Source organism: Lutzomyia longipalpis, chromosome 3 (genome assembly GCF_024334085.1).
Source record: "Lutzomyia longipalpis isolate SR_M1_2022 chromosome 3, ASM2433408v1".
NCBI classification, from domain to species: Eukaryota; Metazoa; Arthropoda; class Insecta; order Diptera; family Psychodidae; genus Lutzomyia; species Lutzomyia longipalpis.
Genome location: NC_074709.1, coordinates 884,638 through 909,602, shown reverse-complemented (window position 1 = coordinate 909,602; position 24,965 = coordinate 884,638). Strand labels below are relative to the sequence as shown.

At 35.6% G+C, this 24,965-nt stretch overlaps 1 protein-coding gene across 4 annotated transcripts in view; it reads left to right on the top strand.

Moving 5' to 3' along the window:
• LOC129793963 (semaphorin-2A) overlaps positions 1-24,965 on the top strand; it is a 256,900-nt gene that overhangs the window by 205,452 nt on the left and 26,483 nt on the right. For all 4 annotated transcript variants that reach the window (XM_055834509.1, XM_055834507.1, XM_055834506.1 and 1 more), the window contains one exon: positions 16,462-16,530. In XM_055834509.1, coding sequence (XP_055690484.1) covers positions 16,462-16,530 — 69 coding nt within the window. The remainder of the gene's footprint in view (positions 1-16,461; positions 16,531-24,965) is intronic.

Below are 24,965 nucleotides of genomic sequence, written 5' to 3'. Positions count from 1 at the left end.
GAACTTTTGTTTAAGAAAAACTACGAAGGTTTTTAAATAAATTTTCGGATGAAATTTGGATATTTCAAAAGCTGAAAAAGCATATATTTATGTAATAAATTATAAGGAGATATCCTTCTATGAAATTGAGATGAATACGAAAGCATTTGAAGTGTAGGATAACCCTTCATTCAGTTTAATCATTTTCTTTTTGAGCTTTTTGAGAAGAAAACTATTTAAAGAATAAATAAAAATCAGAAAATAAATCATTAGTATTTATAGCTATATACGCCGCGGAAAATTCTTCAGACAAAAAAGCCCAAAAGCTCATATAAAATGATAGTAAATAATAATAAATTGAAATGCCATGAAATGCTCAAAGTCAGAAAGTTCATGTATAAAGAATCTTGGAGCTTATGCTGTAAAAAGCTCATACAGGAGGAATTTGTTGGAGCGTTAAGCCCAAGTGAAGTGCGAAGTAAAAGTTTACGGTTATGCACACCATAAAGCTCCCATCTGAATTATTTGTCGTGTTTGAATTTTTAAATAAAGCTCTCTGTAAAATATTTTTATTGCATTATCAATCCATTTCATTGTTAATATTGTGTAGGGTTTGCTATATATTTTTGCTGATTTTGCATCAATATATACCAACTTCCGCCAAAGCAATTTTTTTTCAAAAGGATACATAACATTTTTCCAACTCCACAACAATGGGTACAATCGGAGAGACTTTCAACTGTACTATATAACAGACCAACATAGATAACTCGTGTCCATTTCTAGGTAGTCTGATGGTTTAGGGGTGGGAGTAGTGGTGGTAGTTGTGAGAAATGAACACAATATTGCAGTTTTCCTTTTCAACGAAAATTCATTGGAATTCCCATTAAAAGTCTCCCATCTTTTCTTCTTCCTCTCGGCCTCGTCCTTTTGGCGCGCTATCCCGCAATGTCCTACATTGTTGACAAAAGCCCTTCCTGTGGTAGATATAAATCTTACAGCATTTCACGAGAGAAAGAGATCTAATTTGTTTCATGTGATGACAGAGAATATAAACTTCATTAGTTTCAACACACGTTTCAGCAATGAGGAGGAGGTCATTCTCTTGTTTGGGAAATATAATGTCTTCTTGGAGTGATGACAAAAACATCAAGGAGAGTGTTTGTTGTGGATGGATTACAGGCGGATGAGATGGATTTCAATTAATTCGAGGACGTGGAAAGATTTTCAGGACACTTCCATTTTCTTCATCTGCTCATTTTAGGTTCCTCCCCCCAACCTCGAAGTTTCATGAATAGACAAACAAAATTGTGAAATAGCTTCAGGCGCAACGTTCTGAAAGCTCAAAAAATAGAAAAAGGAATTCTAAACCCTCCTAGATAAAACTATCAGAGGAAAAATCCATCCTCAGCAGACAAATATATAATACGAAAACGACTAATACCTCTATTATGTAGTTTTATCGGTCTTATTCAACAATGATAGTCTATAATGAATATTCTTTTCACATTTTATAACTCATAATTGTTGCTATGTATGTATACAAATTATGAAATACTCAACAAAACTTTCGAGATTCCAGTGTGGTTTAATCGATACAATCTCAATTTTCTATGCTTGTCGTGTTCTTATTGATTTTCTCCACAGGCGTACAAAGCGAGAAAATTTATTCATGCTCATTGAATTTCATCGACGACAATGTCCTTCCTGAAAATTTTCACACAAAACTCCTTCTGCAATTTTTCCCTATATAATACGACTTTCCTCGCAGAAAATACCGTTCAAGCAATTAAAATTCTGACAAAAGCAAAAAGCTGAACCTGGTAAGGTCTGTGTTGCCATTAAATGGTTCTTAAGGTGTCTGTAAAGTTTTCCGATTTTCCCCGCACCAACATCAATACAAACAGTGCGGAGGAACTTAGCCCAGTTTGTTTCAGTGGATTTTGGGCTGGGTCACACACCCCAAACCCTTTTATTTTGGGGAATGCTTTTATGGGAATCCCATAAATTTGATGACAAAACAAGTTTCTCTGTATACGGCGTGTGTGTATGTAGTGAGAAAATAGGAATATCACCTGCAACCCTGACTACATGTTCAATTACACACACCTTGATTTTATGGCACAACTGCGAGCGAAGGGTTTGAAGGAGAGAAAGCTTATTACACCTAGACAGCCAAAGTCCCGATGTGTGCGCAAAAGAAAACCAATTTTCATTATTCACCCAACCCAAAATGTAGGAAGTAAGGTAAAATCTGTGATTTTTAACCAAAAGCTCCTTTCACTGTGTGAGGGGCTTCCACATCTCTGACAAAGATGATGGGGTTTTTCGACGGGGAAATAGGTAAAAGGATTTTTTACTTTGCATCAGCTGCTGGAAGAGATTGAGTTGAGAGCTTTTGATATTAGAAAAAAAAATCCATTTCATACCCATACCGCGCTTTTCGATGACATTCCACTCTGCTTGTGAAGCTTTAGTGGGCGATCCAAAGGGATGATGTTGCGGGATTGACAGTCGATGGATGAAATAAAGAAATTTTAATGGAACAAATATTGATATGCTCCACTGGGCAACACAGCAGAAAAATTTCAGCGGTTTCCGCTAAAAATTCTCCGAATTTGGATTAAGTAAAGGAGTTTATTCATTTTTGCTATCATTGTGTTTCTTAGGTAAAAAAAAATTAAAGTAAAAAGATTTTTAAAAAAATCTACATTCTCAATCGAATTCATCGAGATCATGAAAATTTTACCTCAAAATAAAAAAAAATCATTTTTTTAATTTTTTGCTTTTTTGTGCAAATTCTTCGCAGTTTTTTTCAAACTACCCAAATGAAAAATCTGTTAATTTTAAATATTTTGAAGCTTTCTAAAGCTTATATGTTTGCCTCATATCTCTGTCTTGGAATATTGCTATTACACCCATAAAAGTGAATAGACTCCTTTCTAACATTGAAACTTCCAAGAAAATTCCTCGAAAATATTTAAAAGCTTCCAGAGAAGTTTCATAAAATTAAAAGTTTCTCACAAAACAACCCAAAAAAAATCTTCTAACGATTACTCTATTATTATTTTCAACAACCCTTACGTGGCACCCCTCGTAATTTGGGATGAGACCAAAAATTTAATTGTCGTATGTGTTTTTGCCGGAGAAGAACGCCTTATATGGAATAAATATCAAATGAGTTGGGTGGCATCGTATATTTTCGTCACGTTTTTCAACTCCACCCCCCACACACGCAAATTGTAGACTAATCAATTAAGAAAATCTCTCCCATGTCATTCACTTCGCGCGTGTAATTTATGCTCACATCGTTTTCTCATCCTGCCTCCCAAAAGGGGGAGTTTGGGGAACTTTTTCCATTCCCAAACATTCTTCGTCCTATGAAAATTTGCTACCAAGGGGGGAGAGGAAAAGCGACATCGGGACAATCTGCAAACCGGAGGATGCAACTGCAAACGAGATTGGAGCCCCATTCTTTTCATCCCCGGTGGATGATGATGATCAAATGAAATTGACGCACGATTCAACGTGCCGTAGATTGTAACTCGCTTTAATCTAGTTATACGCATATGTATGTATATATGTATGGGGGCCCAAATGTACTTCCGATATCATCACAAAGGGTGATGATTTACCCGCATTGTTTGCCATGTTGTACCATAGCTTCGCGTATCCCACTGATGGAGCGACGACTCCACACTGTATTTGCCCTTATCGTTATAGCAAATATTAGTGCTCCATCGTGTGCATAAGTTTGGGTATTAACGTGACATACGGTGTGTTTAATGTTATGACAATAGCAGCGTTGGGAACAACATTGAGAAAAAAAATTGCACGCGAACATGACTGATGGCATGGGAATGTCGTGAGAACTCAGAATAGATCATTCAATCAAAATATTTTTTTTTACAAGAACATAATTCATAAATTTCTCCTTTTCGGCTGTTTTAAATTATTTCCACATTTGTAGACATTTTTTTATTAATAATTCTTTTTAATGATTTCTAACAGAGAAAAAAATGACACATTTCAATGCTTTTTAATTGATTTTTCATTTAACATAGTTTTGTATTTTCACAAAAAATAAATATTTTTTAGATCACGGATAAAAATTCTTCCGCATGGATTCTTTTGCAAATTTCTGAAAGTATGTTTGGTGCAAAATTGGGGAAAAATTTAATGAAATGGAATTATTTTGTGTGATCTTTCATGTGTGTTGGAAAAATGTTTTAATCTGACAAATTCAATAAACTCATACGGCCAATCATATCGCTATTTTTCACCCTATATGCTCTGAGATAATTCACTCTCTATCCAATCTCACGAATGTGCATGATTTTTTTGTTGCTAAAACTCAAATTTTCCCCCGCGGTATACCGAAGAGTAATTATGATTCAGATTATTGTGCATTCATCTGACTAAAGCTACAGATTAATAATTTATTTGAAAAAAAAAATACATCGCTAGATATTCTGAAAGGGGTCGAGTTTTTTTTTGCCAGGCCCAAGTTTAATTGGATTTTTGGAATGAAGCTATTTAGTTAGGGGTTATGATGGCGTGTATTTTTGGTCCATGAGCTATCTGGTGAGGGTGGTGGGGGGGTGGTAATAATTAAATAATTCTCGTTGTCATACAATTGAATAATTTGAGCTCCACATTAGGTACCCTTCGTGCTTCCTTGTTTTTCGGGGCAAGATTAATGGGGAAATTTTGTAGGATCCAACATGTCATTCCACATAGGTTCACTCTCGCTCTCTCTTCTCATTTGGATGTCTTGTGGCACCTTTTCGTCTCTTCATACTCGTAAATTAATAATACAATTAGGCCATGTTGTGCCTTCAATTCCAAATTGAGTGGCATTTCGTTCGTGAGAAAACGCAACTCACTTTCACTCTTCCCCACCCGCTACTTTGTCGTTATATATGTACCCGAAAGCTTTCCCACACACACACACAAAAGTCTTCTTACACAGGGTATCCTTGCGGAAATCACATTCGCAAGTCCCGTCACGTAATCACCCTGTACACACACACACATTTTTTGCCCATCGGGGGTGTCCACTGCAGACCCCGAATTTGATCCTTCCTTACGAAGGCCCGGGGATGGGTTAATATTTTTAAATAAGTAAATTTCGGAAACATCCATTTGCCATTTAATACTTCCAAAAAAAACGGACGAAAAATTCAAGTGTTAGAAAATCCAACCACGTTTCATCCACTTTTCCTCTCTTCCCGAAATTCCTTCCGTCATATTTTCCTTGGGAGAATGTGCCGTTAGAGAAAAATTGTTTGAGGGGAGAAAGTAGGTCAGTTTTGAGGTTTTCTTCACGTAATTCTTCGTAATGTTGTCGATTTTGTACTGAAGATTTCAACAATAATTTAAATAATATTGAGGGAAGTTTTCTACAGGAATTTTCCTTAAAGATAGTCATGTTTCTAATGAAGCATAATTGGGAACGATGTTGTGCGCAAAAGACATGGGGAATTTTCTTAGATTTTATGTTGAAGCGAGTTACTACCGTTGTTGTTTTAATTAATTTAAAATAAATGTAAAATATTGAATAGTAATTAAAAATAATTAGTGAAAATCTTAATGTTCTGTTAAGATTATTAAAAAATATTTATAGAGTGAAAATTCTTCTTCCAAAATGTTTATCAAATTATCTATCTTCTCCCTAAAAAGAAAATTTAATTAATAAAATTGAAAACAAATAAAATTCTTCTGTGAATTTTCCTTAAAACTTCAAGTAAATAAATAAGACAATTATAATTTTTCAACAGAATACTTTTCATGGTAAAATTAATTAATTTCAAATACTAAAAAGTTCTTCTCAATAATTCGAAGGAATAGAAAAAAACAATCAGCATTCCAAATTAAATGTTAACGATAAATTGAGAACGGAAACCTCGGGTGCTTTTGTTATGCCCCCTCTTCATTGGCATTTCAAATTGAAAGTTCCACTGATTAAAGATAAACATGAATCGATTGTGCTCATTATTTCACTTTTCCATCTACTGCAACCCCGAAGGAAAAATCTAATTTATTTTTTTCTCCACTACCAAATACTCGCAACTTTTCCATCTAACAACCCTGTGGATGGATGTCTCGAGAAATTCCAACTGAACGTTGTTGTTTTTTGCAGGAAAAGTCTGCGTGCACGACACATCCGCCTTTTAATTAAGGAATCTCCGCGTGAAGAGGGTGAAAAACCTAAGGGCTTTTGGGTGGTTAAATTAAAAAGTGAAATAAATTTAGCCAAAATTTTAATTAATTAGAAATGAATACAGAAAGTGAAGGGGGACGTTTTTGGAAGAGGAGCACATCTGCTTCTTGTGCGTTTTTGGGGCGGCGGGTAAAACCAGTAAAAGTTAAATTGGTTATTTTCATTTTGTTTGCATATTTGCGAATGTGACACGGGGGGTGAGAACAGGTGGAGAGTGGGAAGTCGGTAGCAGTAAATTTCAGATCTCTCCTGGGGGTGGGGATGTAAGAAATTTTCCATAAAATGAGAACCAAAGTGAAAATTACCGAAAAGGTGAGTCAGATCGTATTGGGAGTATTTCCCTGTGCCACGTACGGCAATATATATATATGTATGTATGTAGAAGGAAATGCCTCTTTGGCATTATTGTTATAGTCTCTTAACGTCTGTACACACAAAACGGCAGAATTCGGGGATTTCGAAGCTCATATTCTTTGTTTTTCTATACCATGTTATACCCACCTTAACAACCCTCCCTCCCGCATTGAGTCAAACACAAGGCTTACAGCTTAGAATCTATATAAATTTTAGGTTCACCCTCGTATTTTCCATGTTCGGAAAATATCAGCTCCTGGCTGCATGAGGTTGCAGGAGTTATAAGGTTTTGGGTTAATAGTTTACCAAATAAACTGAAAACAAGGAGAGATTGTAAACATTTTCAATCTGGCGCTAAGGGTGTTGTGCTAAGGCGCTTATTTAAGCTTTCATTGGTGAGATTTACAAACAATGAAGAGCTTGTGTGACCCTTTTTCACCAAAACATTCGCTCAAATACACACACACACACACACACACACTCATTATTGTTCCAAACCACGGAATGGTGGCTTTTACTGTTTTCCACCCTCTTTTGCTCATTTCCATGTACACCACCCTTGTTGCCTTTGGGATCGCCATGGACTTGGCATCTTTCAGCACATTTTTCCTAAATCCCCCTTTTGCAGGAAGTTTTAATTCGAGGTGTCAACACACTTGGAGGAGAATCTCCAAAAACGACCCAAGGGTTAGACGATTTGGAGGGTTGCCATGAATTTTTGGGACATTAAATGGCTTTTCAAATCAATGTGGGGCTTAGTGGCTTTAACGAAAAAAAAATAAAATTGAATTAAGGATTTAGAAATTGAGAGAATTTGCAATGAGATTTTGGAATTGGAAGTAGATTAATTTATACCTATTCATATGTCTGAGGTAGGTTGCCTGCGAATGAAATATTTTCCTGGACATGAATTCTCTAAGACTGAAAAACTCCCGTGATAAACTCCTGAAGGCTTTAGCGCTTTAAAAGAAACGTGAAAACCGGGAAAATCTTACGGAAGTTTATCACTGATGCATTATTTTTCTTAAAGGATCAAGCTCACGTAAAGTTTTCCTCACTTTTTTCCCTGCAAAAAGCCTTCGGTAGTTTATCACGAGAGGATTTCACTCTTAGAGAATACAGCCCCTGGTCATTTAAAACATTTTCCTAACCCTTAGATTGATTTTCTTATTAAGAACCCCTTTCTATAAATTTTAATATTACCTAGGCTCTCATTCAAGTTTGAGGCGTAGTTAGAAATGGTTTTTTATTTATACATTCCCTGGCATTTCTTTTCAAACGTTTTTAGTTTTTTCTTCAAAGTTGAAAGCCTCTCTGATTTTTTTCATGTAATTTTTATCCTGGAAATTATTTCCTTTTTCTAAAGATTCTAGAAAGACCATAACTGCATCTGAAATTGCAAGGTGTAAACACCCTATCACCCTTCCTAACTCCGTCACTGATAACAGGTGAAAATAATTCAAATCATCGTCCAAATTCGTTGAAATTTCAATTTGAAAAATATCCTGATCATCCCTTTTTTCGTTTACATTGAATTTATCTGAATTTTCTGCACTTCATTGCTTCAATTGGTTTTGGAATTAAAGGTCTCTACACATACCTACAATACATATTGAGATAAGGATATTCATCGAAATTGCTTGTAATTCAATGCTCTAAAGTGAGAAGATTGGATATGTGGGTGGGTTTGATATAGCTTGGCGACACCTCCATTCAATTTATAATGGACACGATGAATAAAATCTACACATGGCAAACATATCAGAAGCTCCTGTTTGCTTTTGTGATTTTCTTACACTTGCCCAAACTGCTCGAATTATTCTCCCACAGTCTGCGACACTTTTTTGATGCCGGGAGGCGAGGAAATAGATATCACCTCCTTGTCCAAAGTGGTCTCACACCCTGTAGCATGGATATTTCTTTTATCTGCCCAAACCTCCACGTAGTTTATACAGACAATCTGATCCCTCTCGCACAGTGTACATTTCATCACAAGATAGTCTTTCGCCAAATGTTTATTCAATGGACATGTTGAATTTGCGAAAATCGTTGGGAGGCAGGGGGACCCTTTTGGTGGAGCAGAAGAACTCAGCACGGCAACACAAAGCATAAATTGTGCCACAATAAAATTATTTAATGGCATTCGAGGGAAATTTTCTTTAATTTCTTCCCCTTGAATGATTAATAGGAAGATCGCAGGTACATATTTAATTAGAAGAGAAAATATATACATGTTTATTAGGTAGGTAGCTATACAATGAAATGTTATAAATAAAACGGAGATAGGTTATATGTATTTGGGAGGGGTTGGTAATTGTGTTAATTTTATTGATTGAATTTAATGAGAAATAATATGTTTGAATGTTTAAAATTTTAGGGTATTTTTTCAAGTTTAATTAAATATTTTTCTTTAGACGAATTTTTTAGAGATGATTTATTAAGGGTTGCAATGACTCTTTCTACTGAATTTTCCATGAGCCTATTAATGATTTTCCTTTTTGTCCATTTAAATTCATGAAACATTCACGCTAGTGTTTCATTGTTGTGTTTAGACATTTTTGAAACATCCCCTCTAACTTATAAAATAAATTTTTATTAAAAATAAAATAATTCAAAAGTTTTATTAACTTTACGGTCAGAAACATTGTTTTTTGGTTAATTTGCAATGCGATGCATAAAAAAATATGAAATAAACCCCAAGCCAAAAAAAAAGATTTTTTAATAAAGTCTCACATAGAAATTATGAATTACCCCGAAATAATTTCCCATTTATTCGCAAACCAGGGAGGAGTAGCCAGGGTGAGCGCGTCCTACCTCACTCCACGCAATTCGAGTTGTTTCAGCATGAATAATAAATGGAGACAAATTTGAAAGAATGACACTCAAGCCAACCACCCCCTCAGTGTGTTGGCCATACTGTCAGTAAATTAACTTTTATCCATTTGGGAGACATTAAAGTGAGATTTTGTAAACATTTTAATGGTTAATTTTCCCCATGTCTCCTCCACATTTTCTGCGGCCATCCAAGACGTGGAGAATTTAATTATTTTTCCATTGTTCTCATTTTCTACTCTTCATGGCACTTTGTCACACTTGAGTCGAATTATTTGTTTTTTCGATGCTATGTAGAAAAAATTGTTATCCTGCGTGGTTGAGATTTATTGGGATAATTAAAAATTCAACAAAAAAAAATGTATCAAGGTTCTTTAATATAATTTTCACATTTCGCTGTTATGCTCCAACACGCTTTTTGCTTTTATGATCGTCATGAAATTAAATGCAATCAATGTGCTTTTGCGTGAAGCTGGAAGATGTTTGAGTGTTGTGTAGTAAAATGGATATTCGTGAGATAAAATTGAGCCTAAAACACTTGAGGATATAAATCAATGATTCCATTTCGTGTGGGAAGACATTTATTGCTGCTTTTTCTTACCAAACAGTGGTTTATTGCAAACAAGTCAATTTCGCGGAAGAAGTTTTCGCAATAAACCTGATGATAATTTCTTATTAGAGTTTGCACGATGTTCTCTGCAAAATTGTAATTTTCCTGACATTTTAAATCAAACAGAAAATCATTCTCAATTAAATGATAATTTTACTTTATATCTCTTAACGTTGGAAACATCGTAATGTACGAGAAGTTTTCCAGTAAAGTTTCATTTAAATTGAATGAAAGGAAAACTTTAAAAAATCTTATATAAAATCTCTTCTATTTAAGAAAAAATATTGTACTGCATTACACCCCTTTCTGAATATTGTAGACGCTATGTCCATCGTCCAACAATGAGGAATCCTTGCAAAAGCTGGGCAAAAGCAGAGCAAAGCACACATTCTCCTCAAACATTTGGGATATAATATTTTCTCCGAAAATATTGACATAATCCTATACTTTCAATCGCGTCTATGTTTGAATATTAGTTGTAGAGCAGAGAATATTCTCACGTCCCTTGTATTCTTGCCATTAGCCGTTCAAACAGCAACCGTTCCATATCGACGTTTCTTTTCTGTAAATTTTCACCACCACCACCCCTTCAGTGATTGCTAACAAGAACCCCGTATAGTGGGTGACTTTTTGTTTGAATTCAGTGGAGTTTTGAAGGGCATTTTGAAGGTTAAACCTCAATTTAATGAGGGGATTTTCGGTTCGCGACTCTCAAATTTTCGAGGGAGGATTCCTCCCTCCGGAAAGGCCAGCAATTCAAATTGAAGTGACCTCGTGAAGGGGGCGCAAAGAACAGACTGAATTTACAAATATTTGCCCGCATTTGAGTGGATAAAAAAAGCGCTGAATTGGGGGAATTAGCGAGGGGTTGTTGTATACAAAAAAACCCCTTGGTATTTTAGAAATGTTTGAGGGCGGCATAAAATACACGAAGATGGATTTAGTTGGAAGCCGACTGCGTGATATATCTTTAATTGAATAACTTTTAAAATGACTCGTGATTGAGCCTGACATAGAATTTCTAATTAATACCAACACGAAATCTTGTTGAATGTTGAGTTCAATTGCTTGTGACATGTGAGTTTAAGCTTCGTCAGTGAATTTTGTATAATAGTAGGAAATTGTGCTCTGTGCCCCCTTCTCACTCAAAGTAAGAGATTATTTTCCTATGAAATTTTGTAAGATACTGAAATATTTTCAATTTTTCAAATGTCAAATTTTGACGTAAATGTCAAACGTTCAAATATTTATGTCAACGTTAGAAAATAAATATTAATGTAAAGAAAATGTCAAATATTAGACAAGTAATATCAAGCGTCAGAAATAAAATATGTAATATCAGAAAATAAGACGTCAAACGTAATAAGTGAAATATAAAACGTTAAACAAATAAATTGTAAAAATCCGCTCATCTGTCAATTTTTGACAAATGTTCTTTATATAACATTAACTACATTTTGACATTTTTAACAAAATTTTTATAACCATGAACATACAGAATTGAAAAGTAGATATACGAAAAAAATAAACATATAAATTTTCAAGCAATTTTCCCTGTGAATTTCCCTGTAGAATTAATAATTACGTTTACCTTTGTGAGTGAATAAACCATTTTCCGTGGTAAAAGTGTGAAACAGTGCTGATTGTGAGGATAAATCTCTTGAAAAACCACAATGTAATTTTAGTTGAATGACAATACGAACTAGGATTTTGAGAGGAGAGAACTTTGCTGTGCTATAGCACCCCCATGTCACCACCAACCCAAACCCTCCGATGTGATTGATAATAAATTTTGACAGTGTCAAAACCACCTCCGACCGCTTAGAGCAAACTTGTGTGCTTTTGTGCATTATTGCTGAGGATGGTGAGAGCTTCAGGCTTTTGGGGTTTGAGGAGACAACGTCGGCACCAGTCGACGCAGCAAACCGCACTTTGAGGCGCGCGCGCTTTGGGGAGTTGTCGTATACGAATATTTACTGAAAAGAGGTATAATAGAGAATCTCTCGTAATGTTGACAACACCCACACTGTAAAGTGGGAGGAATGCCTAGTTGGCACAAGGGTGTAGCATATTCGGAAAATTCTCAAATCCACTCTCGTCCTAGAAGATAAACTACTCCAACTTCATCCCTATACCATGCAGTATGTGTTACATGTTTGAAAGAATATTAATCTCAATTGTTTTTCGATAATATTTGATCATATTTCCCCCCAAAAGTACATAGCATCTAACATTATACATATATAAAGTAAATTTCGGCTCCAACGCCACAACGTGCTGTGACATGTGTCATATTTAGTTTTTGATACGTCAACCCATTCCTAAGTCAATAATTCAATTCACCCGCTGTCTCAAATGATTGCCGAAGAGACACAATTGAATTTAATTAATTTTCCCATCCTGGGAGCAAAAGTGGAAGAGTCACATCTTAGTCGCATCTTAAGCTTGACATAATCGACTCGTACGCTAAAGCACGAAAATGTTTATTCAATTTCACCCAAGCACCGAGAAGCGACAGGTTGACAGATCACGCATATGTGACACTGACACATCCCAGGGTAAGAAATGAACTGACATGTGCTTACTTAAAATTACTACAGACTTTGGAATTTAATAATTGAAATTAGCAATAATTTTCCTAATTTAAAGTTTTTGAAACTTATTTTACAATAAGAATCTGAAGTTCTTAGAGAAAAGTAAACTAAATATGAAAGATTCCAAGATTTGGCTTGAAATTCAATATGGATGAAAAGTAGCGTCCCTCTAGACGATGACTACGCCATCTAACTTTCATTCTGATAAATATTTTTTCAAATAAAAATAAGAATACGAATACGAAATAACTTCATAACATGAATTCATTTAGATTTTTTTCTTTTTTAAAAAAATAATTTTAAATCTCTTTTGAGCTTAAAAGCTCGCGCATTATTCTCCAATCCCATGCTAAGAAGAAATTGCTTCCTCATCCTCTCAATTAGGAAGTGAAATTGAAAGTCAGTATATATGGGTGCAACAACAATAAAAAAAAACTCCCGGATAGTGCTACAAAAGAGTCGCGTTTCTGCAGTGAAGTGTTCCGGTGTGTGGGTGGATGGAAACAAATGTTGGAGTTATTCTCTTTCAATTTTTGCAACCCTACCCTCTCCATCTCCAGCACAGGAGCCCATCTTTTGTATATGAGGCTATACCGGGGTGAGATCACATTCCGCAATTTCACCCCTTTTTCCCAAGCAGAGGAAATTTTTATGTTGCCCCAGGCTGTGGCGGGGTAAATTGCAAACAAACACTTTTGCTCACTTCATCGTGGCACTTTGTTTCTGTCAAAACCTCGGATACCACGCTGTATTCCGCAACACACACGTCTCAAGGAAGAAAAAGGTACGATGGGGTGAGTTGAACACGAGTACGATGAGGATGGCGCGGGGGGTTCTACTCCGGCGTGTAGATGAGAATATAGAAATTCATTTCCCACACTTTTTTTCCATCCTCCACAAGCATTTAATGTGCTCCAGACAGTGTTTTTGAAGTACCTACACTCCTTTTGCATTTTCATTGCGACTTCTTTTTTTTCCCTCTCTTTCCATTGAATGGAAAACTCTTTTTCGCTACTTTCTACCACACTGTGGTTAGCCATAGTTGGGTTGTTTTCTGCGGAGTAGTTTGCTTGCAATGTTGTCACGGAGGTTTATTTTTTTCAATAAACTTTATAGCTTGTTGTGCCAATGGATAACTTTAGGAGCTGTAGGATTATTCATACAAAATACAAACCAGAAAATAAACCACAAAATATTTCAACAGACATTTAAATTATTTTCATTCTTTCAAAAAGAATTGTTCTTAATCGCTTTTACAATGCTTTTGTGGAATGTTTTTGGTTCAAATATGGTGTGGAAAATTAAGAATTGTTTTCTTTTATTATTATACAAAAGGAAATTAAAGGAGCTAGGGGTTAATTTACTAATTTTGTAGGAAAAAAATCTTTAAGATTTGTGGAAGGAAAATAAGCAATGATTCTTAAGGAAACTTTTCGCTCTACAAAATTGCTGAATTCTGTTGAAAATTATGTTTTTTGAGCTATTTCTCAAAGCTTCTTTAACTTTATGAGCCCCAATTTCCCCTATTATGTAGGTAATTTATCAATCTCCAATTTTCCCATGCAAAACTTTTCTTTATCTTAAAGAAAAGGTGATGAATTTATTTTTTTCCTAAAGTCTGTAGTGAGTATAAATTATCTAATGTAACTCTACACATCACAGTTATTATATAAATTTAAAAAATTACAAAATATATTCACTTGAATGTAATGTCGATATAAAACATGAAAGGTTTCCCAAATGAGGAAATGAAACTCTCCGACAAAGGGCTCCATTATACGTGGTTGCCTTTTGTGCATTTTCTTTTGGGATTTTCTCAACTACAATTTCCATGAAAATATCACCTAATTCAATTTGTCACGTCTCTGTGGGATACCCATCTCCCATGCCCTGGCTATGGAAAGTCATCTGGGCTTATTTCACCATAGAGTATCGCGAAGCAAAATAAGGGGGACGGGGTGAAAAGCTCATTATTGTGTTGGATGAGTTCTTTGATATTCAAATGAATTTTCCGCCAAATCTACAATTTAAAATTTTACAATCTATGGCTTCAATGGGGGTTTTTGTTCCTGTGATTTTCGAGTGAATAAAAATCACCTCAAAGTCATTAGAATATTTTTTAACAGGGTGTGGGATTGAGGGATAAATATGTTAATTTTCTAATTTCACCAAAAGCTGCCTCCTATGAATTGAATTTGATGGCGTCATCTCTTGTTTTTCCCACTCATACCACCGGCATAGTCTTCCACCGTTTGGCGTCTCCTTTGGCATCCATGCTGGTGGTATTAATGGGCCGTCCGGAGGATAAGATGGTCGCACGTTGAGAACACCTGGCCCATTGAGGGATGCTCCACTCACACCCCTCTTGTGCCATGGTCGAAATTCTATGGAGCGAATTAAAACTATATACACACCATTTCGCCTATCTGGCGCGCGTGGGGTGAAAAGTGAAAGACGATGGCGGAATGGGTGCCATAATAAATTTCCCATCATGGAAAATTGTAGTCATTTCCATGAAAATGGTGGAATTTAATGAAATTCCAGACGCTTTGTTTTTCCCACACCTCCTGCCCGCGTCTTGGTGCAAAGTGTGTGCTCGCGCAAAAGAAGTATAAAAGAAGAAAATATCAAAAGCTCCGACACAGTGAAAATACAAATTTTTAAGACGTTATAAGTTTAATAATATACCAACCAAGTTGCCCCGCAGCGACACTCCGAAACACCATCGCTGTTTCCATCTTCAAAGTATCATCCACGACCCCCGCAAGCCACCCGCGTGCGCCAAGTAAATGAGAATCTAATATAGAATTATTTCTCTTGGTACATTTGCAATTATAAAGAGGCAGAAAAGAATAATTTTGTTCTCTATGTAGCAGCAATAGGGAGAATAGCGAAAAGGAACTTAATAATTTCCACCACATAGAGAAATTGAGTATATATCTCCTCAACTGATTTGCAGGATTCTCCTCTTGCTTTTTTTCCCCAATCCTCCGCCCACCCCGCATGCCACAAGGGGACTCTGTGGGAAAGTGGCGGAAAATGGAAATACACAAATTGCTGTAGGTGATTGCTCGTGGAACAAGAGAAGCGCTAAAGTACAGCAAAGGAAGCAAAAATACTGCTGAGGAATTAATCCAGCGGGAGTGAATGGAAAAACCGGAACTTTAATCAACTCGACACCAACATAGCCACTGGGTTTGCTGGGAAATTGGAAAGATGGACGAGTGGCTGAAAACACCTTCGGATTTCCCTTCGACGGCACTCAATCACCAAAAAACGGATGGGTGGTGATTGCACAGTAGGGATGGGTTTTTTTCCTCACTTAAACTAAAGCACATAGGTTGAATTTTCACAATTTTCCCTGACAAAGCTATCAGTACCCTCTGTACCTGCATTCAGTGAATATGGTGCTAACCAACTGAAATTTATAAAAGAGCCACCATTGACATTGAAAGAAACATTGAAGTCATTGAAGTATTTTGCAAAATCGTTAGCACGTTAGATTGGCGTGGTAATAGTTTTTGGTTCAAATCCCGACATCATCATATTTTTTTAAAACTTTTTCTTGGCTACATTTAGGCCAAAAAACAGTTAAAAAAATAAAATTCTAGTTTACAGAGAAAAAGATTTATTTTCTCAATTTTTTAAAATATTCTTAAAAAATTCATCCCCGGAGACTATGCCATATATTTCCTGATGAAAGCTCATCTTCTTTGCCACAAAAGAAATATACACGAATGAAATTTAACTCTGCCTTATTCGTATAATTTTCAGTTTATCTACCAAGAAAATAAATCAAAAGAAATTCAACGCCATTTTCCACTTGACACACATCTGATTTTCCTTATTTTTTCTTTCTCTCTTTCCAGAAGGATCACATTGTGCTGGAACCAACTGGGTACGACACCACGAACTGCGTATCAAAAGGCAAAAGTCAGGTATGTTGACAAGATCTCTCTTACACACGTAAGGCTTCACCAAAAAGTGGGGGCTAAAGAAAAAAAAAATCACCGTGAAGCTGTTGCTCAAATTTCATGCTAATTAAGTGCTGAAATTCCAACTCGATGAAAAGTTTTTTGGGGTGGAGAATGAAAGATTTATGGGTATAATTGAAATGTGGAATATCTCGGTTGAAATGACAGAGAGGAAAAGGAGAATTATATATATTTTCTTGGTACGAGAAAGTTTCGGTCAGACATTCTCATCTTCCACACCCCCCTTGACATGAATCACGAAAATTGTGAATTCAAAAAAGTTTTCTGCCAAAAGCCATGAGATATCCGCCCATCCATGAAGGAATCATCTCACCTCGTTTTATTACAATTTGTACTCTATTATTTCAAACATATTTTAACCCAACGACGTTATATGTACTGTATTCAGGAAAGCTTCAGAGCGATGGCTTTTCACAGAAAGCTTCTTCTCGCTAAAGCTTCCACCATTTACACACACAGAACACATTCTTCAGGACCTCAAGGGGAAATCTTTCGCGATGTTCGTTCAATTTACTGACATTTAGACAATCTGCTTCAGCTTCTGTTACAGAATTTTATCACTGCACATTGTATATTTCCATCTCAATGCTATGAAGGCAGGAAGAGGGGTAGCAAAGCAAGGGTAGAGAATGTACCAAGATACTCTACCCAGGAGGATTCCTGAGGGTTTCAATGTGAGAGTGCAAAAAGGACTCTGAAACTTGCGCTATTCGCTCCTTTATCCCATTCAATGCGATCTATATGTATACAACATATTTTCCTAAAACATTTTCAACTGGTACAATGGGAATGCTATATGGGGAAAATCTCGAACAACACTATATATCCAAAAAGAGAACAACGCGATATACCGAAAACCCAGCTATATGTACGTACATACATATGGGAGACAACACATAGTGACAAGAACATTGGGAAAATATGAAAGGGGATATGGAAGGAAGAAAATTAAGTTACATATTGTGCGTGCTATAGTGTCAAAGTTTCCTCATTATTGTATTAACACCGTGAAGCACATTTACGCTAAACTCCAACGCAAGGACCTCACACCGAAAACGACCAATAACCTCCATCATACCCCGTATTGCATATTAGTATAATATACTCCCCAAAAGTTTATTCACAGAGAAAACCACTAAATAATGCTAATGCAATTCACGGAGGAATATTCGGGAACGGAAAATATTTCATACGTGCAGCATCCCAACTAAAACTACGTGATAATTTTTATTATAGACCTATCAAAGGAATAGAAATAAAGTCAGATCTCCTGCCACATCCATTTATTTTTCCCCGAATGCTGCAGCAGAGTTGATAAATTTTATAGATATAGGATAATTTTTCAAGTGAATGAAAGCTTCTTGTTGGTTTTTTGGAGAGAAATTTAAGCTTTTTCTAGAGAATGGGCCTTAGCGACCAAGAAACCCTTGAAATTCGCTTGAAATCTTGAAATTTCAGTACAAAATTCAAAGATTTCAAGGGTTTCTTGGTCGCTGAATTAGGCCCAATTTAGATAATTGCAAATGAGAATTTTATAAAACGAAACAATTTTTCTTGAATCTTGTGTCAAGAAATTAAACAAAAAATCTTTCTAAAATTCATTCGATTTTCGTTAAAAAAAAAAATAATATATTCTATGTGATTTTTATGCTTTGCATAAGTAGCATAGTAAAACAACTTATGAAATAAAACTTGAGAAAATTCAAAGAGTAAATCTCGTGAATTTTAATATTTTTCAAATGAAATTTTCCTTAAACGAATTATCAAGATTTTTCAACTCTGACTGCATTACTCTTGATCCCTCTTGCGATTTTCAATCTTTCACTCCTCAAACAACTCGTTGGAACACTTTGTACAAATTTTTGCTAAGAAAGCACTGCGCCAGAGGGAGGAAAATAGCTTGCTGAATCTCTGTGTGGGGGATGCGAAAGTCATTCCCGGTTTATCTTTCGTGCACCCTCTCACCCCAATTCGCTCCATATAAACGGGAGATGGATGTGGAGGAGCCAGGAAGCACACGACTGTGCGTAAGATAATCGTATATAAATAGAGTGCGGATGCGAGGGTGGATCTTTCCCCGCTGAATGATGATGATGCCAAGATGCAAGGGGCCACCCTTCGCGTCGAGTGTCTGCGGTGGAAAAAGTCCGACTTATCATCTTGCTCGTCTCACTGGGAATGCGAGGATGGGGGGAGAGAAGATATTTTTCTAGCAGACATCCCTAACACCTAGAGACGCAGTGACAGTGACGAGGAATCTGGAAAATCAATACCTGCGAAGCCCCTCATGTACGAAGGTGTTTCACAGCGATAAGATGCACAAATGGGCGTTTAGAAGCACACAAAGCTCTTAAATGAAAATTGCCCGGGAAAAAGAGGGTTGAAGGTGGGCGACTGAGCTCCCTGGAGGGGAATACATTATTTTGCCAATTATCGATTGTTCAGGTGCAAGAATATACATAGGAAAAACATAAACACGAAGGTGAGAAGTAAGGCAAAATGGGGAACAATTGTGCCCGTGAAAGCTTTGCAATTTTCGTGGGTGCCACAAAGTCACTTTGCGGGCTTTGCGGATCTCCTTATTTGTGTTTTCTTTTTGCCCTCCCTCCCCCAACAAAAACAGGGATTATCGCGTGATTTAGTGAAGGATTTGCGTAATATTTTATTAGGAATTTACATATTTTTTCCCACAATACACACAGATTTTCCCGGCCTTAAAAAAATAAACACCACCGAGAGAAAAAACTTTGCAAAAAATGCACGGGAATATTTTAACAACCTGCTCTGTCGATTTTTTGATGAAACAAATATCCACGCGAGAAAATTTATGTGGAAAATATCTTCAATTTCCATCGCATTTTTGAGTTGTGGAGTCGTTAAAAAATTCAATTTTGTCATGTTTTACACCAAAAAAATGCGCGCACACACAGAAAAAGGTGTTTTTGATACAGGAAATTTAATTTCCCTTCTACATAAATTCTCTTATGCTTCAAAAATATATTTTTTTGCCTCACCATCACGTTCAAGTTTCACTTTAGAGCAAAAGGAATTTGATCTATCCCATTTGGAAGATATCTTCTGTACCCTCAGGAAGCTTTTCCTTTTAGCTAAAAGTTTTTTTTTTTTGGGGAGAACATAACATCCTCGGGCAATTTTTTTTACAATATATACTTCGCTGCAAGATTTTTGATAAAATTTTGCATTTGTTGGAAAATTCAAAGGAAAATCATTTAATTTATTTTCAATTTTGGGTTCGATTCTAAAATAAATTTAAATTCTATTGGGTTATCCTTATGTAATGCTGGATTTTAAATTAAGAAAAACAAAAAAGCAATTTTAAGGAAGAAAAAAATATTTTTAAGAGAATCTTTAGAAAAATAGTGACAGATTTTAATCTGAAACCAACTTTTCGTAAAAATTTTCCTATAAAGTTCGAGGAAAGATAAAAAATCAAAAAAAAATCATAAAAATCTTATGGAAAAATTGATTTTCATATTATAATCGAGCCACTGAATACTCAAAACAAATAAAAGAAAATCACAGCTAATAATCGAATTTAATTAATTAACAAAAATCTCTGAATTCAAATTACTTTTTCCACTAGATTTTCCGTCTTTTCACCTAAAATGTTGTTTCGATTTTGTGCTGAGAAAATGGGATACACCTACATTTTACTGCTTAAGGCAAATGAGCCGAGTCTATCGTCTGTTAAAACATAACAAAGAAAAATGTGAATTTGCTATTTAACGACAAAAGTATCAGAAAACTTTTACCTACATGGAAACCTACATGGAATACATACGTATATTCGTATAGAGCCCGTTCCCAGGGAATGTGAATGGAAAAATGTAAATGGAAAAGGCAAATTGCTCTTCGGTTCATATAAAAGTTTTGCAATAGCAATAAGAAATGGTTGGATCAAACCGTATTAATGCAATGACTTCCAGAGCATTCGCTCTATTTCTTTGTGGTTGTATGTGTGTGTGTGTGTGGTGGATCTAATAAAAGCTCTCTCATTACGTCGAAGATGGTGATTAAAAGCTCAGGAGGATGGTGTTGGTGATGGGAAAATGCACATGGAGGAAGGAAAAATGAGTGTGTCGGGGCCTTTTTATGCTGTACCAGATACCCCTTAATGTGTCCATTGTGGAGTTTATGGGAAAGAATTGGTACTTCGCTAATTAGGATCACATATCTGTATTTATTTACACAGACATTTCTATATAACATTGACTACATGTTGCCATGGGAATTTTTCCCAACTATTAGAATATTTTTTCCCTCTAAAAAAAATCATTTTTATACCATAAATATTTTTCAAAAAGCTATCAAACATTGAATTTTATTCACTAAACCTCCCCTTAAATGGACCCCTCTTAAATTTTGGGAGATATGGAAATAAAATGATAAAAAGTATCTCAATATGTTCACATTTACAACTTTTCCACGGGAATATGGCAAAAAAAATCGATAGAATTTAAATATCATTCCTCTCTTGGTTGTAGAGAATTTTTGCATTTGGGATTAGGGGTTACTTCACATCCGATGTTTTCGCATCGATGCTCCAAAATAATAACACTTGCATCAGTATAATATTTCACACCTTTTCCCATTTACGTATGTATTTCTATGCTAAGTTGTGGAAACATTACCCCAGAACACCTTCCATTCGTTTACGTGTGCCCTCTTTTTCCCAGGGAAAAAGGCACCTCACCCAGAACGTGCTACATACATAGGGGTGTACTATGTATGTGGGGAGGAGGACGAGGAAATATTTCTGTCTCGCCTCAACATTCACACAGTTCTGACGGTGGAAAATGCTCCCTGAGACTTGATATATTTCCACTTTGTTACATTTTGCATTTTATATTATTTGCTTTCGTTGTGTGTATAAATTTTCACCATGGGTATGTCCAAAAGGCAAGTGGACTCGGGTGAAGGAGATGGTTTTGCCTTTCGGGACAAGAAAATTGGGATGCAATTTCAATGATTTCCGATTAGTTTTTCGTGCTTCTTCCTCACAATTTGGAGGAAATGTGCATCACGGGCATTTCTCTAACTTTGCATAATTCTCTGTTTGTGAAGAAGAATAAATCGAAAATCTTCTATTTAGGTCATTTTATTCGGGGTGTAGTTGTTTTTTATTTATTTTTGAGCATTAGAAAATTTTTTAAGGTCGATTTGAGCTAAATACATATGAAAATTCAAAATCATATTCAACCCATGCAGAAAACCACAAAAACTCACACAAAACTTACCCTAATACTCTTCTTTGGAATAAATAATCTGCCAAGGGATGTTAGCACGATGGACCAAATGCATGTACTATGTACTTATTTCACATCACCGAGCACAAATCAAAGTTTCAAGATACTCCTTCAGCAACATGAAGCATTTGGGACGTTCCCTGCAATCTCAGACAAACACTGAAATGATAGATTTCACATTACGAAATAACAAGATTGAGTTTCCACAAATTCAGGAGGGTGTACGTATACATTCCAAAGGAAAAGCTCGTCTCCTCTTCAAACCATATATACAGTGATGTCCTGAAGTAGAACATTCTTCAAGTTTCAGGTGATATTGAAACTTTCCGGCGATGCTGGAAATTGAGAAAATTTGATATATCGATAGTTTAGTTAATAGTGTCCGTAATGCATAAAAAAGACAATAGAAAAGACCTAGAAAATTCTCAGCATCAAATGAAACTGATAAATCAAAAATGTCCTACTATAGAGCACCACTGTACTGTTCTGTGTTCGTATATTTTTGAAAGTTTTTTGATATTCTTGTGACCACAGAAGAATTTTTCACAATATTTGTTTAAAAAAAAAGGAGAAAAAAATCAATTTAATGATTCTTGTTTAATCACAAATCTCTATTAAATAGTTTGAATTAAATTCCATCATCATTTTCGGGAGGGGAAGTGAAATCCCTGCATCGAAAAGCAACGTGATAATCACAAAACTTCACCCATATTCACCTCACAAATTGTACAAATACTACAAAATTTTCATTCCATATGAGTTTAATCACCGTATATTCCAACTCTTCCTTGTAGCCACCAAGATCCACAAAACATTAACATCATCACATCATTTTATCCATCTTGATCAAAACTTATTCCTCTCTACCAGTGCATCGATAAAGTTTGTGGGTGCAGTAAAGTTTTCATCTGACTCATGCGACGTTTGTTGGTAATTGCATAAGGACGTCGGAAAACCTATATTTAGGTGTGTGTGTAGGAGTACCTCTACTTGATTTCCTTATATGAAAACTAGTCAACCCGAGCCCCCAATCACGTGTGAGCAAACACTATTTTAAGCTATAAATATAGGGCGTATATCAGTAGGGGGATGAATAATACGGTACCCCGAAAAATTTTTAAAACAAAAAAATCCCGTTATCTGACTCTTTAACAGGTAGAAAATGGGAAAAAATCAATTTTTCTGTGGGGGCGCTATAAAGGGGGGTTGGGGCGGAATCCCATATAGCGCTTGCAACTCGTATTCACCCCCTCTACCCCCCTACCAAATTTCATCAAGATCGGCCCAGCCGTTTCGGAGGAGTTCATGTGCCACAGACAGACAAACAAACATTTTCAGCTTTATATATTAAGATTTTCAATTTGTTTTGCTTTTCCATAGCAAATATCCTTTTAGCTTTAATTTAATCGTTTACATAAATATATCAAGTTTAAGTAGTTCCTATTGAGAACCTTAAATGGGTATATGTAGTCTGTGTAGTCGTTCCATACAAGAAATTTATTTTAGTTTTTCCCAAAGAATTTTTATGATTTTTGTTTTCGTTTTATGTAAAAGAAAAATTTAAAAAAAAATCGGATATTTCCTTTAAAAGAAAAAAAGCTCCTTGACAAACTTTGGTATTTCATCACCAAAAGAGAAACAAGAATGTCTTGAAATCCTTACAGGTATTTACTACCCACTTAGTTTGCGTGAATAAGAAGTCTTTTCGTACAGCACTTTAAGTTCCGAGTGGTCTTAAATTGCATCCTACTTTCCTCAAGGAAATTTCAACAATAAATTCTCCGCTGCATTCCCAGAATAGTTTTGTGTCAAAATTAAAATCACTTTGTGAGGAGTTTTTTTTGTAGTTAAAGTTATGCATTCATTCAGAATGGGATGCAATTGGTTGTTAGGTGTAATTGGTAGAATATTGAATGGAGAGCTAATGTGAAGTATTTAGGTATAATGTGGAAAAAGCTAAAGTGAAAAACACCAAAAGGGTATCATGAAAAGCTAATTTCACTTCCATTTTGCAAGAATAAAATGCTATAGAAAATAATCATTATGAAGTGTTAATGTGGCTTTTGCATGCTAAAAGGAATTTTTCGGTATACGCCATTGTTTATACAAAATGCAAACCGAGGGAGCTTTGTTAAATGCAACCATTAATGGTGCCCAGACAGCGCATAGAATGCCCCCTCCTTCGTCGTCTTTCTCTAAATGAGAGACCATTTTCTGGGAGTATGTGCTCCAAAAGAGGAACATGAAATGTTTAAAATCGTCACGATGTGCGGAAGTTAATAATTTTGGGTTAAAAATAAAGTGAAATTTTCGAATCAAATGGATGCAATAAGGAAATTGAAATGTCAAACATAAAAGTTCTGGTAATGTTGAAATTTAGAAAGATATTGATAACTCCGGAAAATGCATGAAAAAATTTCAAGGAATCCCCAAGCATTTTTTTTAGGAAAATCATTTTAATTTTAGATTAAAGATTAAATTCGGGAAAAGACTTAAAAACCATGAAAGAAATTCAAAAAAAAACTTTGAGATTGTTTTAATCATAATAGACTAAAAAAAATTAATCAGGAAAAATTTTAAATCCTTAATTAATTAATTCTTCTAACAAATTCTAATACATATAACTTACTTATGTACAAATTCAATCAACTAAATTTTTTTTATTACCATTGAAGTTTAATCACAATCCCAGAGGAACTTTCCTGGACGCATAATTTGCATATTTTTGCAACTACACTGGCACGCTGAAGCTGTAACATGAGCAAGAATGGAACAGTGAAAGGGCGAGTGTCCAATTTTGGAGCCACTTTTGGCAAAAGTGGAACTTACACACAATATACAGCAGAATTGAATGAGTGTATCAAAGCTCAGGCACCATCGTGTACAATGGTACTCCAGGGAGGGTTTTGAAGTTAATGCATGCTGTGCAAAAGTTCCTTACTTTTTGCATCCGGCCAATTCATCCTGCATGCGGCTGACCACAAGCTCCCAATATTATTATCTCTACCCCTTGTACATTGATATCGACAAACAATGCCACAACTTGTGTCCCACTCAACATTTTGGGCTACATTTGTAAATTAGCCACCCGAATGTCAGGTGGGAAGTACC